The sequence below is a fragment of the Coturnix japonica genome, chromosome 1 (genome assembly GCF_001577835.2).
Source record: "Coturnix japonica isolate 7356 chromosome 1, Coturnix japonica 2.1, whole genome shotgun sequence".
In the NCBI taxonomy this organism is placed as follows: Eukaryota; Metazoa; Chordata; class Aves; order Galliformes; family Phasianidae; genus Coturnix; species Coturnix japonica.
The window spans coordinates 119,689,299-119,712,397 of record NC_029516.1 but is presented as its reverse complement, the minus strand read 5'-3'; the positions used below and the strand labels follow the sequence as shown (position 1 = coordinate 119,712,397).

The 23,099-nt window shown below is 41.2% G+C and overlaps 1 protein-coding gene across 1 annotated transcript in view; it reads left to right on the top strand.

The window, feature by feature from the left end:
- The window catches only part of AFF3 (AF4/FMR2 family member 3), a 315,282-nt gene that overhangs the window by 132,580 nt on the left and 159,603 nt on the right, over nt 1–23,099 (top strand). Inside the window, exon 4 of the mRNA XM_015850512.2 lies at nt 11,753–11,797. Within this exon, the coding sequence (XP_015705998.1) occupies nt 11,753–11,797 (45 nt within the window). The remainder of the gene's footprint in view (nt 1–11,752; nt 11,798–23,099) is intronic.

The following is a 23,099-nucleotide window of genomic DNA, read 5'->3' as shown; positions in this document are numbered from 1 at the left end:
TATTGTTGAAAGCATTCAGCCGAAGGCTTTTGACTGAATTCTCTTCTGTGGATGTTTAAAATGCTGCCATGTTTATAGCAGACATGTACATAAACTTTAAATTAAGTAGGGACTTCTCCTTAGTGTGGATTTTTCCTGCAGCCCTACCGCAGAGTCAAAAGAGATGGACCAGCTCCTGACTGCCAGAGCTGTGTGATCCCATTCTCAGAAACAGCTAAACTCCTTGCTTGTAATGCTTGCTACATTATCAGGTTCGCTGCTGTGTTTCTATGTCAGAAATAGGATTACAAACAAGAGCTGGCTTGTCAAAATCATTCACTCTCTTCTACCCTAAGCATCTGTTGCTGCAAGTGAAGCATCCATGGTTTCGTGGGGGCTGCTGCACTCTCTACCACTCCACTATTTTGCTGGGCTTCTGGGGATTAAGAGCTGTGTCTGCAGACAAAATGGGCAGGAAATACTGGTGGAAGTAATGCCTCCTGTTTATTTCTGTGGAAACTACAACAGATACAAGGAGTGAAATAACACTACTTGATAGAGCAAATTCTCAACTAAAAAACACTATTTTTCAGCAGAGCCATCACCGTAAGCTATTGGCTATTAGTGAAGAATAAAAGCCTGCATGTTGCACTCATAAAAAATCTACACCAGCAGAGGTGACCCTCTGTTTCACAGCTGCCATGACAGTCTTGATGCTGGGAAAGTGTTGGTCTTGCAGTTCAACTGTCACTGTGCTCACATCCACTGTCTGGGCTCCATAAATGTTCAGCAAGTATTAATGAATGTCAATGGGTGCCATTGTTTCCATGTGGAGGAATTCAATGACACACCTTTGCTTCATCCTCACTTCCATGTCAGATGCCATTCTGTCAGACTGCCCCTCTGCTGCCATCTGTTGCATGGCAACAACATGTAATGGGATATTGGTGGGAAGGTTCAACCTCTACTGCCATCCCACCAACATCTGCCTCTGATGTCATGGGCCAACATCATAAAATGGGAGGCACTACTTTCAGAGCAGCCCTCATAGTTAATTCCTGGGGAAATGAACCACTTGTCATTTCTCCAGTAAGCAAACAAATAAAGAAAAGATACAAGGGCTTGATCTGTTTAATGCGCATCTCTGAAAACCAGAGAGCAGACTAAACATAGTAATCCAGTGATTACAAATTACTCAGTCCCATAAACAAAGCATGACAATTGATGACAATGTGGCATCATATATCATAAATGCACAGCATCCTCTCTCATCCAAAACAAACAGTTTGCAGTATTTCAAACCCACAACAAATGTATTTAATGCAGATTGCTGTGAAACAATGTGTGTTTCTCCGTTTCTAATGCTGTATACAGAAAAAAAACAACCCAGCCAAGAGCTTTCCCTGTTTTATGCATTATATTCATTTATGCTGCCAATTCTACTTATTATTCTGCTTCTCTGATTTGAAAAGAAATCAAGATTTTATGTGTTTGAAACAGCTCTTGATGCCTGTACATCTTAACATTGTAGTAAATGGTTTATAAAGAAAATTATGAGACCCTACCATAATTCTTGAGTTTCACATAGGTTCCCTTTCTTGTTAGTTAGAGTACCGATGCCAACCCTTCTATTCCATCGGCCGCTTGTTATGCGAGGCAAATCAGCTGCCATTGTTACTGATACAGAAAATCTCCCTGGGTAACCCACGATAGGTTTATTACATAGGAAGCTTTGATCCTCAGGACTCAACTAAGATATTTAAAGTTCTTATAAAGGTGTGCTGGAGTCTGCAATACGAATTCAGATGTCTGCTGTCAAATGACTCCTATTCAGCAAACCTGTATGAGCCACGTTTGAAAGTGAAACAGAAAGATGACACCATTCATATGTTGGCTTTTTGAGAGGTCTTTGTGGTCCCTTGCCTTCTGGTAGCTGACAACTCATTCCCGGCCCTATCAAAGTTGCATAACAGAATTTGTAAAAAGCTGTGCAGAAGGGCTTAATGTGTTGAGAACAAATAACTTCTTTGTTGATACCCATCGCGAGATCAAAGGGATTCAGGGTAATAGGCCCAGGACTGTATTACCTTCAGTTGCGCCGAGGAACAAAGGAATAAAATAAAACAGTGAAAGGCAGTAAGGAACAATAAAAAGGAAAATACTAACAAGTTTAAAGGATTCAACATCCTGAAACCTGAATAAAAGCACTGAAATAAATTCATCAAGATCACGTAACAAAAGCAAAGCTTGTGGCTTCTTGGCTCAAAAGCTTTCCTACCATCCTCAAGGTTTTTGCACATGCAGTTATAATTTGGGTTGCAACGAGACATTCTAGTTTTCTAGAGGAACAGAGATTTGCCTCTGCTCCTTAAAAAAATGCAGATTTTGTGATCAACCTAAATGGAAATTCCTGTGAGCAGGAGCAGTACTGCAGATTTTCTCTCCATTCAGCTTCCATTTAAGATGAATTGGGGCTACAATGAACTGCTCTTCCTCTACAGAAAATACAGCTGGTGAAGCATCACCCCCCCAGAAAAAGAAAAAAAAATTAAAATAAAATAAAAAATAAAAATCCAAGAGCCAGCTCTTTTTTGAATGCAGACAGTGAAAGTTCTGGAAATGCAAACCAACCACACCTAAGAGCAAACCCTCTAATGCAGTGTAGCACTGGTCATTGTCTAAAAGTCAATACAAGCAAACTTCTACCATTACTGCTGTTTTCTTCTTTTCATTTCCTGACACTGTGTTGTGTATTACATATATACAAATGCTGGTGCACACAGGATTTAAAACCATTTTTGGCAGTAATACTGCATAGAGAGTAGTTTTCTGTATGCATATCTAGGGCACTGAAGTTCTTACCTGGTCTTGCTCTATGGCACTGCACTGCTGTAAAGGAATTTATTACTAGGTGTTTTTTGTTGATTGGTTGTTTTTTTTATTAAAAAGGAAACTGTTAATGTGACAGTGATATGTGGTTACTACCCGTGAGTAACATGGCCAAAAGTTGTGGTTTACGCAGTTTTATGTTTCTGGGATTTATAAATGATTCTCCATTAGCTTTTAACCGTGAACTCTGTGCAAACAGCTGGAAACTGGCAAGTGTCTACCAGAAGGGTAAGCAAACTGTTTCAAAGACACAAAATCCGGAGAAGAGGAGGCTAGTTTTTCTTCTTTTCTGTCTGTGTTTCGCCGTTACTCGGAACCACAATAAGCAACAGGAAAACCTGAAAGCACTGTGATTTTTAGATTCAATAACCCCTTTGAAAGGAATGCTAACCTGAGAATACATGAAAATAAGAGAAAAGTAAGAGCCCTAAGACATTACAGAATTGACATTTTATTGAAATTTCACGTGTTCTATTAGCTCTGCAAAACCCTTGGAGAGTACAGTTTTCAGTAGCTGTGCAGTGAGTGTGTTCCCATCAGTCTGTCAGGGACCGTAGCATAGTTTGATTTTTCTTGTGACTTTCAGGAATGCTGAGAGCACAATAAAGCTCTGCTGAGATTTTTCCCTGCAGCTTGGAGAACTGTGCTATTTGTCAACCTCTGTGCAGAGAATCACCTGAGCTGACCAGAAGTGTCAAGGGACTGCTTTAGAGATGCAGATGCATATGATTGCTCATCTTCACTGATAAATCTTTGGGTATCCAGTAGCAAATTGCATCCCTCTTGGGCAAATACATGTTCAGGTCATAATTGCCATGACCAGGACATGTTTTAGCCATGAGACTGAGCTATGATTCTCAAACCATTGAGTATCACTCCCTGTTCCTTACAGATAATAGACTTTCCTTTTTCTAAAAAAAAAAAAAAAAATTATCCTTACCCTGATCCATGTTTTCCATGTAATGATTATATTCTGTGCAGATCAAGGAAACACAATGTAAGTGTTCCAGGCCAACATTAATTAACTTCAGTTCACAGTCCAGATAAGAAAGAAAATGCACATGAGTTTTGCCCTGACAAAGTAGAAAAAGTAGTTTATCTCTAGATTTACAAAGAGGTTGTTTAACTGAACTGGCTTCATGGCCATATGCTCAGTGCTCTGCACATGCTTCAGACTTGCTCTGCCAAGGGTTCTTGATGGCTGCTGCCCTCACCAAAGCATTTGTTATGAAAGCATGAGCTTTTTGTTTTGCTGAGGAGAAGACACTGCCAAAGCCAAAACTACCTCTTTCTCAAGTGTTGGTGACTTCCTTAAACCAGCAGAAAGCTTTGATAGAAAGGTAGATGTTTCCAGGCCTTGGAGGTTTTTAACTGCTAAGACCCGATCACAGTCTCAGTCTCTAAAAATGAAAAGGCAGTTTTCAGCAGTAGGCATTAATAGGAGGTTATTTTGTCCTAGGAAACAAACTTTTTCAGCTCAGTGAGCATCTCTGTCCTTTTGACTTAGATGTTGTTTACATGATGATACTGTACAAACATTGAATTATGCATGCCGGGTTCTGTTTATCATGCCCCACCACCCAAAAGTAGGGTTTTCCCTATGACCAATTCTACTTGGATGTAAATAGGCTTTAAGAAGTGCCTATGAGGTGTTTCTTTCAGACCCTCCTGTGGGGCTTTCTTCAATTAGGGGCTTTTTGCAGGAAGGATTTCTGTAGATCTCTGTACTCTAAATACACATCTGTAAGAGGATTAACCCTTTCTACGTGGTAGTTTGTAATCACATCACCTTTAGCTCAGTGGGAATGAATACCAATTATCATTTATAAACAGTTCTTCTCATTATGCACCTATTTATGGCATCTTTTATAGCTTGCTAATTACAGGCACACAAACAGAAATGCTTGGAGTTAAATAATGTAAACAGGGATGTAATTGATTTTCATGTTGAATAGTTTTTATTGATTTATTGCTAATTAACATTTTTAAAGAATCTCTTGGCAAAATAATCCATTTAATTTATTGAATATTATACTAGCTTATGGTATATTCATATTAAAATGTCACAGAAAGATTAACAGTTCCACAATGAGTGTTTTTCCAACTGTTGCCGCTTTACAGATGTTATGCATTCTCCCCAAACAAGCACAAACAATATAATAAATGCAATCAATTGGTCTCAGTCCAGGTCCCAGTAGACAAGCGGCCATATCACTAAAAATAGAGCATTCCAGTTGATGCTAATTGGCCATCCATGTAGCAAGAAGGAGAGCATCTAATGGGGAGCCAAGCTGATCTCTATCACATTCAGCACAGGCTCCTTGGCTGGCTATGGACATACAGTGTGGGCTAAGGGGAGAAGCCCCTGTATTCATCAAAGTGCCTTACCTGTTTCAAAACCCAAACATTCTGGTGTTTCTTATAGAAACTCTGCAACAAATAGCATCTGTATCAAACCACCAGTCAGTTCATTAAATCAAAGCATGCATACAGTGCTGTAGAAAATGTAATAAACTGAAGGAATTTCCAGAGTTTCCTTCTGACTCTTCTTTTTTGTTTTAAGATGGGAAAGGATGCTGTGGAATCTATGTTGTCAATAGCATTTTGGTAAATGCCAATTGGTTTCAAGTCACTTACCTGGTACTACTCAGGACTGAGCTGTAAAACAAGAAGTAAAACTGCAGTCTTCATTACTACTATCCCATTATATCCATCATATGGGTAACAAGCCAGTGTAATCACATCGGCCCATATTGTTTCATTAGCACAAGAAAACATTAATATACTTTGACATGGTATTGATTTGACACAATCCATCTTTCCCAATAACAGTAAAACCTTTATATTTTATTAATAGAACATTGCAGTTCTTCCCCATTACAGCTCTCTTTATACTGTTGCTGGGTCACAGAGTAATTCTGATGTGTTCAGGTTTTCTCATTTTTATGAATATAACGTAAAAGCCTGTAAAATTGTTCCACTCATCTGCCAGTAGGCCCCATCTGAGGATCCCAAGCATCTCACAGTAGATGAAATGTTACCAGTGCAGCTCCAGTAAGTGATTGTTTGATGGCCTGTAGGGGTGGGGAGGGTGAAGAAATTTCAGAAGGGTTCTTGTCTTTTCATTCTCTTGATTTTTTCATGAAGTGGACTTGGACTCAGACCATCTCATCAGTGCAAAGAACTCTGCCCTATCCCCTCCACTCATGGCTACACCCACCACTTCCAAACTGGGCTGTAGGTGCCTCAATTAAGGAGGAGGTCCCAGCAGCAAGCCAGACTGCAGCCCATCAGCAACACCTTGCTTTCTGACTTAGGGATTTCCATACTTTAAGCCAGTCACTAAGCAGGCAAGAGAACCTCTGAGCTCTGTGGCAGGCTCTATGCGCACTGGCGGAGTTATGCTCTAACCTCATCATCCTCCTACTTAAAAAATAAAATTGCAGTGCAGTGGGTGCTTTTACTTCCAGATCCAACCTCATCTAAATGCCAGACTGGATCCTTTCTTGTTCCCTGGCTCTACTCGTCTGCACATAGCCCCAGCACATGCAGGGCTGATGACACACTGTACTGTGGCTCTTTCAGACCCTCTGCAGTCTCCTTTCTCAAAGCTCTCCAAAAGCTGCTGCCCTGCCTCAGTTGTAGGTGAGCTGAGTTCAGAGCAAGCATCACTCATTGTGAACAAAACATACCCTTGCCCAATTACCTTCTCCTTTCTAGTGTGCATGGCAAGTCTAACCAGTCACTTGGCATTTCCATCTAAGGATATTTTTGATTCATCTTCTTTGATTAGGTACAGTATCTACCAGTTCCTTGCACAGGACTGGGTCATGATGACTCTGCACTTACAAAGCCCACAGTTACTATACCCAGATGCTTCCATTAAACCAAAGCGAGGCGACTTTAATCACTTGCTTTTTCTTCTTCTTTTTTTCTTGAAATAAAACCTCTGTTAACCTTTCTTCTCTTCCCTTTTGAAGCAGACCGTGCTGCAAGATCCCATGGTAGGAAAAATAATCCCCATAATAAATATGAAGACAGTTTCAAAAAGAAAATGAGCATATTAAGGGCAACAGTTTATTAACAGTCAATGTAAATTAGATAGCTTTAATAACTTTAATTAGTGCAGCATTTTCTGACACAGAGCTTGAGGAGAATTCAGTCGTTCATCCCCAGTTCCCTTTTGCACATCTCTGTGTCTAAGGCAACAGCGGCAGCAGTTCCTTGTAGTAAAAGTGAAACAGTTCCTATCACAGCAGTGTGAGCACAGGAGAAAACTGCTCTATCAACAGATTATGGCCACTGGCATTCTGAATCGCAAGTGGGGAACGGTACAGTTGCAAAACAAAGCTTTCAAAAAACAGGGACAACAGAAAATCCATCTTCCCCAGCAGTCTCTTCCTTTCTCTTTCCTTGACATAACTGTGGCCATCTCAGTTCTGCCCTTGCTCCCCTAGGTAGTGACCAGGACTCCAGGCCATTGAGCAGTGGGGGGAGCAGTCAGTATTCCCAGTGCTAGTGGGTTGTGGGTTGGGGGGGCTCTGCTGTATGCCCTGGCTTCTTGACATCCAACCCATTTAGAGGGAAGTACCACTGGTAGGCCATCAGTTGCCTACCAAGAAGGAAATGTCCATCTTGTTAGTCAGAAAGGCCACTTCGAATTCAGAAGAACAACAGTTCTCTACTACCCAACAGGCAGAGGCCAGACATATGGGCAAGAATAAAGAATAGGAGCACACCTGTCAGTCTTATCTTGACCCACAAAACGCTCTAACCAAAATAAGGATTGGGAAAAGTGCATCTACATGATGTGTGTGCCTCATTCAGAGGATTCAGCACTACCAGAGACATGACTGTTAGTGGAACTTAGGACTGCACACTCTCATTTTGTAATGGAAATGAATTCCTTTCTTTTTTAAGCACACAGTTGTTTCCTTCTATGGACACCTGCTGAATCCTCCTGCACTTATCTTTCTCTTACCTGCGCTCCTGCTGGGTGGTGGTTGGGCAGTTCTCAAGCAGCGGTGGTACAAGGGGTTGGACATGTGGTGGCTGATGGTGGCATCCCAGTGCTATCACAGCACAGCAACAGGGCTGCTGAGTGTGCACCTCAACCTCCCGGAGATCTTTATCACCTCTAACATGTGTTGGAGGTAAAAACTGGTAACTCCTAGAGGCTTTGTAAGTACAAATAGTAACACCAAAGGCTTGCATGGTAGAAATCTTTTAGGCTGAAAAAAAAAACAGTTTCTGGTAAACGATTTTTTTCTTCCTTTTCTTTGTGCAAAGCTTTGAAACAAGGGAATCAGAGATAGGCAGTTCCTTTCCGAGGAGTTTTTTCTATGTATCTCCATGTGAAAGCTGTCGCTAACAGAAGAAATAAAGTAATGCTCTAAAAAATAAAAATAAAAATTTGCACAGATGTAACCATTTTTGAAATGACATCCCAGTTCCCAAGGATTCGCTGTAGCCTTTCGTCAGCTTTCTTTCTTACAGTCCTCTGTGCTTTGCATTGTAATTAGCTCCATGCGTTATCAGCAGCGCGATGCTCCCGGCTGTTTCTGCAGCAGCCGCTGCTCCTCGGCAGCAGCCCCGCACCGCCTCCCCACCAGGTGCCATGCCAGCCGCGTGAGTGTGCCAACTCCTGGCACTGGCTGTGAAGGATATGGCAGAGCTGTGGAGGCTGTAGCCCACTTTGACATATTCTTAAGTGGGCGCTACATCATGAAACCAGAACTGACACGACGTCGTATGAACCAGGGAAGCCCACGTCTGCAAATGGCATGGGGTTATTTGGTGCAATCTCTTTCTTTATTTCAGGTTTCAAGAAACATTGACTAGATTTTATTTTATTTTATTTTATTTTATTTTATTTTATTTTATTTTATTTTATTTTATTTTATTTCATTTTATTTCTGTAGGTGTTAAAATCTGGTTATGAAGTTAAATTCAGGTTGCCGGGGTTCCTCTGTGATGTGAGTAGGCTTGTAGTAGAGAAGAGAAAAAAGAGAGTGAGAGTGCGGAATCTTTTCCAAATCAAGGCCTACAGACCCCTTTCAGACCTGCCTTAGGTCCTGCATGAACACTGCACTGTATGCAGCCCAGAAGGCCAACCATGTCCTGGGCTGCATCAGAAGAGGAGTGGTCAGCAGGGAGAGGGAGGGGATTGTCCCACTCTGCTCTGCCCTTGTGAAGCCCCATCTGCAGTACTGTGTCCAGGCCTACGTCCCCAGCATGAGAAGGATGTGGAGATGATCAGAGGGCTGGAACACCTCTGCTGTGAAAAAAGGTTAAGGGTGTTGGGCTTGTCTGGAGAAGAGAAAGTTGCAGGGGAAACTCACTGGCACCTTCCAGTTCTTGAAAGGAGCTTACAAGCAGAAAGGTTTTTACATGGTCTAATTGCAAGAATAACTTTAAATGAAAAGGGGGAAGATCCAGACGAGATGTTAGGAGGAAATTCTTTCCTCAGAGGGCAGTGAGGTGCTGGCACAGCTGCCCAGAGAAGCTGTGGTGCCCCATCCCTGGAGGCACTCAAGGCCAGGTTGGATGGGGCCCTGGGCAACCTGAGCTGGTGGGGGGCAGCCCTGCCTACAGAGGGGGTTGGGGGCTGGATTATCTTTTAGGTCCCTTCCAACCTAGGCCATTCTGTGATTTTTTGATTTTATCATTCTGTGATATCATAAAGAAAAATATATGGCCCCAAGCCACATGAAATTGAATTTGCTTGCTATGTGCAGAACATTAACTCCTAACCTCTCTAACCTTACTCTGGGAACTTTGATATCAACAGTAACACAAGATAGGTACCAGCAAGTCAGAATTCAAAGTAAAAAATACATTTAAAAATTTATCTTTGGCATTAAAAAGATGAAGAACAAAGAGGATAGTATAGAAATGGAATTCTTTTCCAAATATTACTTTCATTTTTTTGCATAGCATGTCTTTGGTCCTGTACTTCTTTCTTTATTTTTGCCTTTTGGAAGGCATTGTGATAATACTCAGAGAGAGAAATGGAAGAGTGGAAATATTTTCACTTTCTGCCCAGAGATATGTACTGAGAATAGCTATGGCTTGAGTTCTGTAGTAATGGAAAGGATAATTTTTTTGCTGATGAGTATTTGCAGACTTATTTCATTACACTTCTAGGAGGGATATTTCATTTTGAAATAGAAGCTTGTTTTTGAACCTTCTCTGAAATAGCCTACTGCCGAATTTACTCTCAGTTATATTGCCCTTGGTAAAAAAGTAACGAGCACTATTTTGCCATCAGTGCATCATATAGATAAAGCATATAGTGGTAAGTCAACTCCTTGTCTAAGATGACAGTGGAGAGCAGTGAACTTGAAGTCGAGCAGCAGATTCTTTGCTTTGTAAACAAGGCATACAGGATAGTGGCTTTACACACTTTACTATTGTTAGCGGGGTCATAGAATAGATAATATAGAATGCTTCAGGTCGGAAGGGACCTCACAGCCCACCCAGACCCTCCCCCTGTCATGGGCAGGGCTGCCCCCAGCAGCTCAGGCTGCCCAGGGCCCCATCCAAACTGTCCTTGAGTGCTTCCAGGGATGGGGCACCACAGCTTCTCTGGGCAGCTGTGCCAGAGCCTCACTGCTCTCTGAGTAAATAATTTCTTCCATACATCTAATCTAAATCTCCCCACTATCTGTACTCTATCAGTACAGTCCCTTCTTTCTGTCATATCAACTGTGCCACTTGCTTTGATGTAATCCAAAAACTCATTGAAGAGTAATTGATCCCACTGTTTGTGTAATTAATAAAGATATGAAGCAGTACTGATCCCAGTACAGACCACTGAGAGATACCACACACCAGTGGTTTCCAGAAGATCATAGACCAGGCTTTCAGGAAGGAAAATGATAAATCAGAGTGGGTACCACAGAGAAGAGGCAATTAAAAATTGCTAATACAGATTTTAAATTTCTTAATTATCCAAAGACAGTAGTGCTGTTTCTATATGCATGTGTCTGTCTTGTTAGTTTCAGTGGCACCAGGAACTATTTTCTTGCATTGCAGGGAAGGTGGGGAGCATTGTGGGTCTCATGGGGACAGGGGTGTGATGAAAACAGGTCCGTCTGTGTGGGACTGCAGTTACTCTTTAGCATTAGTATGTCAGATACAAGTAATTCTCCGCAGGCTGATTTCATGAAATACTTAGTTGCACCACCCTCCTGGGCAGCCTGTGCCACTGCAGCACCACTCCTTCTGAGAAGAAATGTTTCCCAGCGACTCTAGAGTAATCTATGTCATTCAGGAGAGCTGAATTCCTGTGCATCCCCAAACTCACATCATAAAGGGTGGGTGTAGGGGTCAGCATTTTAAGAAGGCATCACCTTCTCACAACTACTGTGTTGTCCAGTTGGTGCTTAGGGTGGCTGCCCCTGCAGCTCTCCCCTCAGTATCAAAGCTACCCTATGTAGTCTCAGACTTCTCACAGGCGGTGTCACTGCAGAAACTTTCCTGCACAAAGGATACAGACAGATGTTATTTATTTGATATAAATAAATGCACATATTGGATCTGTGTACAGACAATGATCATTTTGCTTATGCTTATTTATAAGCAGTATATCTGAAACAGCATGGTGCACACCCAAATGTGGCATAAACAAAATCATATGAATTTATACAAATATGTGCCAATCACATGTAAACACTGCAAATATTACATCTTCCTGTGGTGGTGACGGGGAATAATTTGAGAATTTTCAGCAGTTCAACTTTCAGAGGCTGGAAAGAGTTGGCCTCATTTCGAAACTGTAATAGAATTTTGAATGCATTTCATGTGACAACCATGTCCTCAACCTGCTATTTGTTATTTCTTTCTAAAACACAAACAAACTGAATTTTCATTTTGTTTACAGGACAGTGGAACAGGAGATAACAGCTGCATTGAAGAAATATTGCGGGTAGGAAATCTTAAAAAAAAAACTTTCTTCTAGTGCCATTTTGTTTACTCTAAAAAGGCAAGAGAACAACAAGAATATTGCAATTACCGCTGTTAAATATATCACACTTTAAGATTGTCATCCTTCTAAGGAACAAGTAGGCAAAATTATATGCCAAATAAAAGAACAGAAAATGTGTGTAAGCAACCTTCCAGAGCCTCTGGCTTTCACTGCTACTTTGTGCCAGTACGGCTGACCTTCATGCATGCAGAAGCAGATAATGGGATAAATTATAAACTGAAATGTACAACGATGTTTCAGGTTTACAAACCATGCGAAGTGCATGTTTCCATTAATCATGAATGTCAAAAATCTTAATTTTGAAGGGAGGTCTAGGAAGGTCATTTTCCACCTGGATTTAATTAGAATCCATTATGTAATGTCATTATCTCCATTATATCCATTATATAATGACAATGTGCAAAATCTGCAGTTATTTCCATATTTCATTATTATTTCTTTTATCCCAGTAATTTCTAGTTTATTTTCATGGACCAAATTAATACACATCCGGACAGATCTCATCTTGAATCAACTTTGATATTGATTATTTTTTGAAGCAGACAAACTAATAAACAGTGAACCATTTTCATGTATTTTAATTCCTGCTCTTTTCAGTTCTCTTTCTACGTGGATAATTCAATAATTTTTTGTATTTACAATTCAAACATAATGGTAAAACACCAAGCCAGGTGGGTGGAATGGTAAAACCTCTCTATTACTGTGTGTGCATCCACTACCAAAATATTCCAGATTGTTTATAAACTACAAGACTATAAATATTTAGTTTAGAGATTAGCAGTGCATTAAGGCTGTTGTTTCTAAAGGCATTTCTCCATTCTACATGAATATGTTAAATACAGCTTTTAATTCTTGAACTGGACAAAGAGTTTATTGAAGGGTGATTATGATGGATTGCTTATGACTTCATTGGCAGAGCTTTTACTTAGCTAACGTTTACAAAGTAGGCTGTTGCAGGATTTAATTGCATATCCAACAAGTCTGAGACTCAATCCCTGTCCTTTTGTTACAAGTTAGTAGTGGATAGTGTAATTCATGAGAGCTTTTTCACGATGTGCTGAGATTATGATGTGAGGCTCATTCACTTTTTTTTTTTTTCTTTTAAAAGAACAGTCAAGCATGTCCGTTTTTCTCCTTAAATACAAATAGTTCAGGTGGTCTAAAATGGAGAAGACATGGTGCCTTCTATGTGTAGGAACATGGATATGTACAAGACTCTAGTCTTATGCAGTCCCATATAGCACACAATGCACCACATGACTGTCAGTTGTAAGGTACATCTTCAAACTGGTGAACACACTTTCTCTCTCTCTTCTTTGTCTTTTGGGCACCTTCCTCAGTAAATATTTTTGTGAATCTTCATGATGAAATGTGCATCACATCCTTGGATGGATAGAACCCTTTCGTTCATTTGGATTTATTCAGAAATTCTTTCACTTTGCTTGAAAGTTGAATGAATCAATTAACTACAAGCAGCTTTCCCAAGCTCCCTTGTTCACTTCTCACAGGTCATGGTGCTGGCTGCAGTCCTGTCTCTCCTTGGAGAAGGCAGCCTTAGAACAAAAATATCTACCAAAAATACCTGGCTAAGGATCTGCATGGGACATCTCCTCCTACCAAGGACTGCAGAGTTGCTCTGCAGAGCACTTTGTCCCATGTCCTGCTAGTTGCCCCAGCACCTTTTACCATTACCAACTTCTTTCTGATTTGACATTCTGCAAAATCATGTTCAGAAGACTTTAAAGGATGCCAAGATACACGTAAGGCTTTCAAAGCTGAGACACCGTCTCCTTACAGGGCAGGAGGTAGAGAGCAGTTTAATTGTACCCTTTTGTAATTAACAGGACATCAGCAAAAGGAAGAAGTTGTTTACAAATTTAACTTTTTAAGGAACCCTGCACCCCATTATAATTGTCTCTTCCACAAGATGAAGCAGAGAGCAGCCTCCCTTCCTAGACAGTGTGTTCCCAGCCCAGGTCAGGCTGTGGCTCTTGCATGGCGTAGGCACTTCATGGTGAGCCACGTTACTCATTTCCCTGTCAAGATGCAGTGGGATAGAAAGTGTGCCCAGCACCTACTCTGGCTTCTTCCCCATGTTCCCTTCCCCCAGCTGTGTGGCAGGAGGTGAGGGCATGCATCCTATCACCTGCAGGTTTCAGAACATGACTAGAGCTAGCATATGGGCCCGGGTTTACAGATCAGTTTAGGCATTACTTGAAAATCTCCACATTTTATTTTGCACTGACTGTGTCAAGAAGGTTGTGTAGGTTTTGTGTGGTCTGTGTGCAACACAGGGTGCCACAGCTTAAGCCAAGCCTTTTTTTATGTGCTTTACTGAGTGTATCAAAGCTCTGTAGACTTTGTAAATTGACAGATCATTCTGCACAGAACTGCAGCTTCCAAGCAAAGCCCCCAAGAACTGAAGCACAGAACTGCTTCGAGTCCTGAGGGAGGTTGATTAACAAGACAGTAACCCTGTTGAGATTGGAGCTGCTGTAAGGACTCCTGCTGAGTTTATAATCACTGCAGGAATCCTGTACCTAATCTAATGCTGTGCACTAATTCATAACAACTTCTTCAAAGTGTAGTGACTTCTCTGTCCAGCTGCAGGCACACGTGTCAAGGACTGAGAAAATTATAAGGAGAGCCTTCGATATAAATAACTGAAATTGTTCTGTCTGGAAAAGGGGATTCTCAGGGGAGACCTTACCACTATCTTCAGTGACCTGGAAGGAGGATGTGGAAAGGTGGAGCTGGCTTCTTCTTCCACTTAACAGTGATAAGATGAGAGAGAATGGCCTGAAGTTGCCTCAGGGGAGATTCAGGTTGGATATTAGGAAACTTTCCTTCTCAGAAGGAGTGGTGCTGCAGTGGCACAGGCTGCCCAGGGAGGTGGTGCAGTCACTGTCCCTGGAGGTGTTCAAGAACTGTGTGGATGTGACACTGAGGGACGTGGTCAGTGGGCTTGGTGGGGGTGGGCTGCTGGTTGGACTGTGTGATCTGAGAAGTCTTTTCCAACCTTAATCATTCTATGATTCTATGCTATAAGACCAAGTTGCAGATGTAATGTCAAATTGAGAGAGAAAAGATGCATTATTTCACTGTAGCTATGAAAGGTAATTTCTTGTAAGCTTTCACATTGTAGATGGAGGACATGCTAGAAAAGTTTGAAGCAGAAAATAGGAGTTATACTATTCAAATATCCTTAATTCCACAGTGCCATGAGCAGTTGCTGCCTGAATTCCTGAGATATCTCCAAAGCCAATCTATTACCCTCCTCTCCTGAAACAATCTTGCTAACTGAGCTTCACAATTTTAGCTGATTTCTATTTGCTTTTAGGCGTGTGGCTGTAAATTATGTTATTACAGGTGGGGTTTGGAGTAAATATTTACTTTGCTGTAGTGCATGCAAAAAATGGTAACAAAAGTTCTGCCACTCCACTAAGTTAACTGTTTCAACCAATATCTGATACACTCTGAGTGTATTTGCAATGGATTTAAGGAGAAAGGTTGAGTGCTGGATGTAGGCAATTCAGGATTTGTAAGATAAGTGGTTTGAGATTGATCTGACTGCTCTTACAGCCTTAGCTGTGATTTCCTAGGGCTGCAGTGGCTTTGTTGAAAAGAAACCAGCAGGCAATCTGAACTCTTAATTATTAAAGATGATCCTGGTGCATTCCCTTTGTTTTTCTTTTGGGGGAGGGGGGGGGAGGTTGACGTGAGAGGTGTCACTGAATTGGAGAGAGACAGACACAGTGTCAAGCACATGGTCTGCAAACACCATTTGGCTGCAGGATGCAGCAATGGAGGGAAGCTGATGGAAGAGAGCAGCAGAAGCACTGAGCAGAGGGCTGGAGGGAAACCAGACTCAGCCAGTGAGCACAGAAGTGACCTCCTTTGGGGAAGAAGGGAGGCAGGGTGGGGTATGGGGTGGAGGACAGATAAGGTTTTCTCAGGAAAGAAAGAAAAATAAGTAAGGGAGGCAGTGAAAGGACTGAGGCTGCAGCTGCAAACACACCATTGAGGGATAGCTGCTTGGTGCCCAAGCCTCCTGCACAGGGTGAGTGCCTCAGGTTGCAAATAGGCTATGACTCCCTGTGGCCACAGAACATCCACTTATTAAAACAGGTCCTTTTAAGTGTGATAGATGCACTTGAATTTCTCTGCATTGTAAAACTAGCCAGAGAGCGTAAAACACAGCAGTCCTTATTTGAGCTATGTTAAAAAAAAAACAAAAACTGAATGAAAACAGCATCTAGTTCTGCATTTTTTCCCTTCCCCACTTGGGATCCCTTGGCTCATTAGCAACCTTACTAATTCTTCAGCAGAAAGCGTTAAGGATCAACCCATCAAATATTCAGGGTTTTTTTCCAACCTGAACAGCCATATGTGCTGAGAGATCAGCTGCACTCCATCAGCTGATTGAATTAAAACAAGAGCAGAGGTAAATTAGAAACTGTCTGCGCAAGACAAATCCTGTGAAAACACGGAATCCTACCAAACACACTGTCACTGTGAATAAGCATCACAGCCAGCAGAGCACGTGTCAATACTTAGAGGGGAGAAAAATCAGTTTCTTAGGGGTAGGTTGTTAGTTCAACAACTGTGAACTGCTGCCTTGTAAATGTTAATGACTGTAAGATCGCACTGGCTTCAGTTAAGCTCCTGGTGGAGTCAGACATGTGAAGAATTACAGAACACAAATATGGTAATCAGCCGTATATTTCTAACCACTCATCTTGCTTCCCAAAGCAGAGGGAAAAGCCTACAGATGGAATGAGACCCACTTTGCTGCTCTGCGAGAGTATAGGCTTGCAGATCAAGAGCCACCTGTGAGTGGAGCAGTTTGTGGTAGTCCGGGAGGAGGATGAAGAGGTTGCCCTCAGCTCAGCCCCTTAATGGGGAAATTCAGATTGGCTTTTGTGACTGAGCCTAGGGGAAATGCCTGAGGAATTTGCAAGGGGAATGCAGCAACTGCAGATGGGAGAGAGGGAAGGTTAGAAAGCCCAGTTTGCTGACACTATCTTTCCTGTTCAGTCTCAAAAGTACTCTGAAGTAATAGAATTGTGTTAAAAATGTATCAGAGGAGTAAAACACTATTTATTTTCATTGTAATCTTTCAGAAGAACTTTCATAACACTGCTTTGCTTTCAGTATCCTTAATTTCAGAGCATCTCAGGTACTATTTTGACTGAAATATACCATTCATTGCATCTCTTCACTGTCATTCTTTTTGTATGTTTTTTTTTCTTTAAAGAAATAAAAAGCATTGGGTGCATTTTCATATTCTATCATTTCATGCTAGACACTACAACCCAGAAACATTAAGCTATAGTTCAACTAATTCAATCTCCAGTACTCACTTCTTAACGTTGCTCTTCTTAGGTCACCATGACATCCACCTCTGCTGTACATTACCTTTTGCCCAGGGTGATGGTGGCCCATCACTGGAGATATTCAAGGTCACGCTGGGCTGGGTGCTGTTCAGCTTGATCTAGCTGAGATGTCCCTGGTCTTTGCAGGAGATCTGTATCACATGGCCTTTAAAGGCCCCTTCCAACTCAAATGTTTCTATGATTCCTTTCTACAGCAGCTGGGGATCTGAAAAATGTTTATAAACATATAAAGGAGGGTGAGGGACAAATGGATGAGGCCAGGCTCTTCTTGGAGGTGTGTAGCAATAGGACAAAGAGCAATGGCCTAAAACTTGAACATGGGAAGTTCCATACTAACATGCTGAAGAACTTCTTTATGATAAGGTTGACAGAGCACTGGAACAGATTGCCCAGAGAGGTTGTAGAGTCTCCTTCTGTGGAGATAATAAAGACCCACCTGGATGCCTACCTGTGCAACCTATTGTAGGAAACTTGCTTTAATAGGGAAGTTGAACTTGAGATCACTTCCATCCCCTGCAGTTCTGTGATTCTGTGTGATTTCCCTATGTCAGCTTTCCCCCAGACAGCTAGGTAGGTACCACTGGCGATGTGGATGACAGCACAGTGGAACTTCATCAGGCTCTCTGCTTGGATCTTATCCAGCTTTTCAGTGAGAATTTGCAGTTCATGCAGAACCTTGTCTTGCTATAGCAAAATTAACAACCATACCAGGGCTACATAGAGATATTTTTGCTTTGTTAACATAAACTGCAATGACTGCAGAACAGGCGTACCTTCGTACACTGTAATCACCCGACTCATCACATCTTGGCAGTTTTCAGGGCACACCATCTGCTTGTGGCGCTTTGGCCTTTCTTTACCTGTTCTCTGCTGCCAGTCTCTTTATTACCTCCTTGTCCATCCAAAAGGCTGTGAAGATACTGTTCACTTTTCACAACTTTTGCCCCTTTTAGGTGCCACCAGGCTGGCTTTATCAGGTCATCAGAGTATTTCTCCAGATGATCTGTTTGTTGCCATCAGTCTATTTGAGTTGAAAGTGCTCCTCATTTGGGCATCGTGCATAGCACATCCCTTTTTTGCCCATGTTTATAGAACAATAGAATGATTAAGGCTGGAAAAGAGCACTAAGATCTTCAAGTCCAACTGTCGACCCATCACCACCATGACCACTAACTATGTCCCTCATTATCACGACCCATCATATGTTTCAGTTGTCAGTGAACATTTGTAGCCTACTAATCAAATCCAGATGCTTTAACATCTCTTCCCTGGCAATTAGAATGTATTTTCAGGTACAGAGTATTGTGTAAAATGGCTCTGAAGTACAGTGCTAACAGTGATAACATCAGCCAGCTGTTAATTAGTTGTACATCAGTGGACCCCTTGAATTGCCACACTTGGATTTTTGCTGCTCTCAATGAAAAATGCCACTTTAAAAAGGCAAAAACTATAAATAGTTTAGTGGAAATAGGGGATCAAACTAGAAACCCTGATGATGAAAATAAGACTTGCAATAAATGCCGCTCGGAGGTAACATCTGCTTCTGTCTCCTGAGTCCTGATGGGGCACAAGGCACTTTCAGTGACATGAGCCATTCATGTACTGAGGTACTGGCACATTCAAGTACAGCAAAATACATCCTGTTTTGAACTGAACAGGAGCAAAGAGACTCACATTTGTTAGAGCATAAGTAGCCAGTGAGTGATGGATTTGTGTTTGGAAGAGGCAGGCTGTTGTAAAAGAGTTGGTAAAACGCTACCATGATAGTGTGGTGGAATTAATTTTCCAAACTGCTGTTTTGTAGTGAGTGTGTACACCCTGTTATTTGACAAGGCAAAAGAGAATCCAGAATGAATTATCCAGCCTCTCTCCTATACCAAAATAATATAGTAAAATACTTACTAATTTTTCCCTCTGTGTAGAGTGCTTCACAAAGCTGGAGAAGAGGCAGCATCACCATCTTGTTCCAATATAGATAAACGATTCCTTGTTATTAATGGCAAAGGGCCAGACAGATCCTCGTTTTGTCTATCCATGCCACAGTTCCTTGGAGGCCAACAGAATTATGCATATTAGTACCAGAAAGGATGTGCACTATCTGTCCTAATGAAAGAAGAATAAAATTTGGATAATCATACATACTCACACTGCTGTGAGCTGGGGGCTTGGTGACTTTAGCTGTCAGCTTTAGAAAGCAGCCTTCTTTATATCCCTTTGGTAAGATTCACTCAGATGAAGTAAGACCACAAAAGAGATGTGACTTGATGTTAAGGCATCCTCCAGTGGTGGGGATCCAACCTTGTGGTGGCAGAGGCTTTCTTCTGCAATGCATATTTTCCTCTATACAAGTTATAAATCATTTGAAAAGGAGTAGTTTTGTTGCTGGATTTTGGGTTGTTAAACTGTTTAAGTATTAACAAAGCTAAATCACCAGAGCAATGCAATGAGATGCTACTATACGGTACACTTTCCACTAAGCCCCAATTTGCCTGGCAGTCATTGAGGGTGACATCCCTACAGACAGCTCTTACATCGTAGAACAACTGATCAGTGGGAACTCTCCCACTACACGTCCCGTTTTGGTTTGACCCAGGAAGTGTGAGCTCTCTGTTTATGTCTGAGAGAGGCAGCTTTCCTCGTTTGGGAGCTGAGACAAGTATTCTCTTATTAATCTTGTTTAATCATATTTAGAAGCAACACATGAGTTAAAAGTTAGCTTCACTTGGCAGAAAGACCAATTAAGGAAACTGTAGGAGAAAAGAGGAGCCTGCTAAAAGGAAATTAAATCACTTTCAAGAATATTCCGTAGCGATGTCTGTACTAATAAATAAAATGGACTAATAACTGTTCTCTTGCCCTGAGGCCAATCAACATAGCATGGCTCATGTCCAAAGTGCTGAACTCTAACAGCCACAAAGCAGAGTGCTGCCTGTGGGGAATGGCCCCTGGGCATGCATGGATTTTGTCTGTAAGACTTGGCCAAGGTCTAAACCATTCTGATGTGAATAATTTAATGATACAGACAACTGTGGGCCGGTGTTTGGGTATGTGGTCCCTCGGTGCATTAGGGTAGCCGTGGCCTAGCTTTTCTGTACCATGTGCTGGGCTTCCTTCAGTCTTGTACAAAATTTCAAAGACCTCAGAGAATACAGTGCTAGCCAGACTGAAGAAGTTGTGATTGGATATCTTTTAATTCTATGTTTTGATATCTTTTTGCCAGTGTAGCTTATTGCATTTAGTTGTTGCATTGTGTTTGAAAATGTGAAAAGTGAAAACTGTTTTTGAAGGAAAGAATGTACACAATCATTGGCCTGCGTGATTCAAAGTACTCCAAGTTAATAGAATGTCTTAAGAGGGATTGATTACTAATCCCATTTTGACCAAGCAAATACCATAGTATATGTCCTTTACGATTAGAGATAAATGCCATTTATTGTGTTTGGTTGAGGTTTGTCACTTACAGAGTTACTTTGGACTTGGTGGATTATGAAGTAAAATGCTGTCAGGTGTGTTTCAAAACTGAGGTACTTGGAAAAGAGACAATTATTTTCACCACCAGATCATTGATATAGCCTTAACTAATGGCATTCTGAACTCTGACCTCCAGACAGTACCATTGTATGAGTTACAATGAAGATTGTGATGAACCATCACATCTTTGAAATTTTCTAAAAGGTTCATTTTTGCCTACAGAATTGATTTAATTGAAAATACATATATTTTACAACAACATTGACTGTGCTTAAAATAACCTGGACATAAAAAGGCTTAAATACAAACTCCAGTTGAAAAACATGCAATTTTATATAGAACTTCCAAGCCTGTCACTCTGCCCTTGGGGAAAAGAAGTTGTTCACAGCAATGACAATAACTTGGCAGGAGAGAAAGTGGGCTTCATGCAGTAAAAAAGTTTATTTCCAGCTATGTGGGTTTTACACATACTTTTTCTGATGAATCTTATCAAGTTATGTGTTATTTACTCATGAATGCTGAACAAATATCAAACAAATTCAAGACATTATTAATTTTCCTAGCATTGCACGTACGCATATGTAATGGTTCATTATAACCCCAAGTTTTCAACATATTCCAGTATAAATGAGAAGAGCCCTATTAAAAAAAATTGTAGACCCTTATCCAACCTTTGTTGACTTCAAATCCCGATGCTGAATTGAGCACCAAAAAGAAAATTACTCCTATTAAACTGAGTAAACATTTTCTTCATTTATCTGAGTGGCTTTTTTCTGTCAGTGAAAACTGTTTATTTTTTTTTTTCTAAAAATGCCATCTCTTAGAAACTTAATGAGTTTTAATGAAAAGCTGGAATAATTTAGCATGGACCAAAAGAGGGTAATTTTCCTTAGACATTTTGTTAGTACAAAGTGAATCCTAAAAGGCCTATTCTCCTCATGGTTTGGCAGAATAATTCTCATTACAGTCAACAGGAGCCAGGTATATATGCATCAGTAGCAGAATAGACTGCTAAATATAGTTGCTGCCGTGGCAGCTAGTTCCCTCTCTTGTTCATCTGATGCTGAAGCTGAAAGCTGCAGCAGTCTCACAGTGCAAAAAAAAAAAAAAAAAAGAGACAAAGAATTTTTTTTTTCTGGGAAAAGAGACACAAGCTCCATTTCCAGGCGCTTTCGACCTTTCCTAAGTGGATGGAGAATCTTCAGCCTGCTGTGTTTGGGGCTGCTAGTGCCAAAGCACGGGCAAGTGAAGTGTCCCTTAGCAGAGGAGTCCACCAACATTTGTTGTATGCCTCACATTTCTGACATGGTTAGTGTGAAAGCGGTGATGGGCTGATGGTTGGACTTAATGCTCTCAGAGCTATTTTCCAACCTTAATGATTCTATCATTCTGTGATTTTTTATAATATGTGACCATTGTTGCAGGCAGGCATGCATGCTCTGCAGTTGTTCCAAAACAATAATTCAGTGAATTCTGTTCTTTTTTCCCCCTTTTAGCTAGAGAAATGGTGTACATCCCTAAACAAAGCAACAGAAGATATGCATACTTTGCCTTGCCTAAATTTTCTCATCGATTTTTGCTGCCACTCCTCAGCTCCCTTGCTCCATATGTGACATTTCCACCCAGTCTTCCAGGCTGAGCTGGCTCTCCCTGTCCTGTCCTTCTGTATAGCAGCCTCTTTCATCCTGCATGGTGTCTTCCCCCCTAAGAGAGCTGCCCTCAGGCTGTCTTCTCCCAAACAAGCTGCCTTTGTCTGTGGGTCCCTGGGGGCTCACCATAGTCACTTAGGCTCTGTGATTTTTTTAAGACTCGGGATTAGTATCTGATATTTTTCTCTTCTTGTATGGGATTTTCCACTGTCTAAATCTAGCTCCCTGTGGAGGGGCAGAAAAAAAATAAATAAAAAGGCCCTTAACATTTTCTTTTCCTTGGGTAAGATCTGTACAGATACTGGTAGTATTTAGCTATTAACCTGTTCATGGGCAGGTGTTAAATTATTTTCCTTGCCTTCACAGTACCCAGAGTATAAAGCGTTCCACAGTAAAAAACAGCCATAAGGAATTTATTAATTATACATAGTCAGATTCCCCAAATCATCAAATGGACCCTTTTGTAAAGGATGCTCAGCATCAGTTTCAGTGGTGTGTATGCCTTTCTGTATTTTGTCATTTAAGCTTTCATTGACTTTTCCCCCTGCCCCCCTCCTTTTTTTTTTTTTTTTTTTCCCCAATAATTTCAGTGAGCTCTGATTTAAAACAATTCAGTAGGAATCTCCATTTTTACCCCTCTCTCTGTCCCCCTTTGCCAGCAGAATGCACACAGATTGAATGGACAGGGAGAGGAAGTTCTGAGCTAAAACACGGACCCAGTTTGGT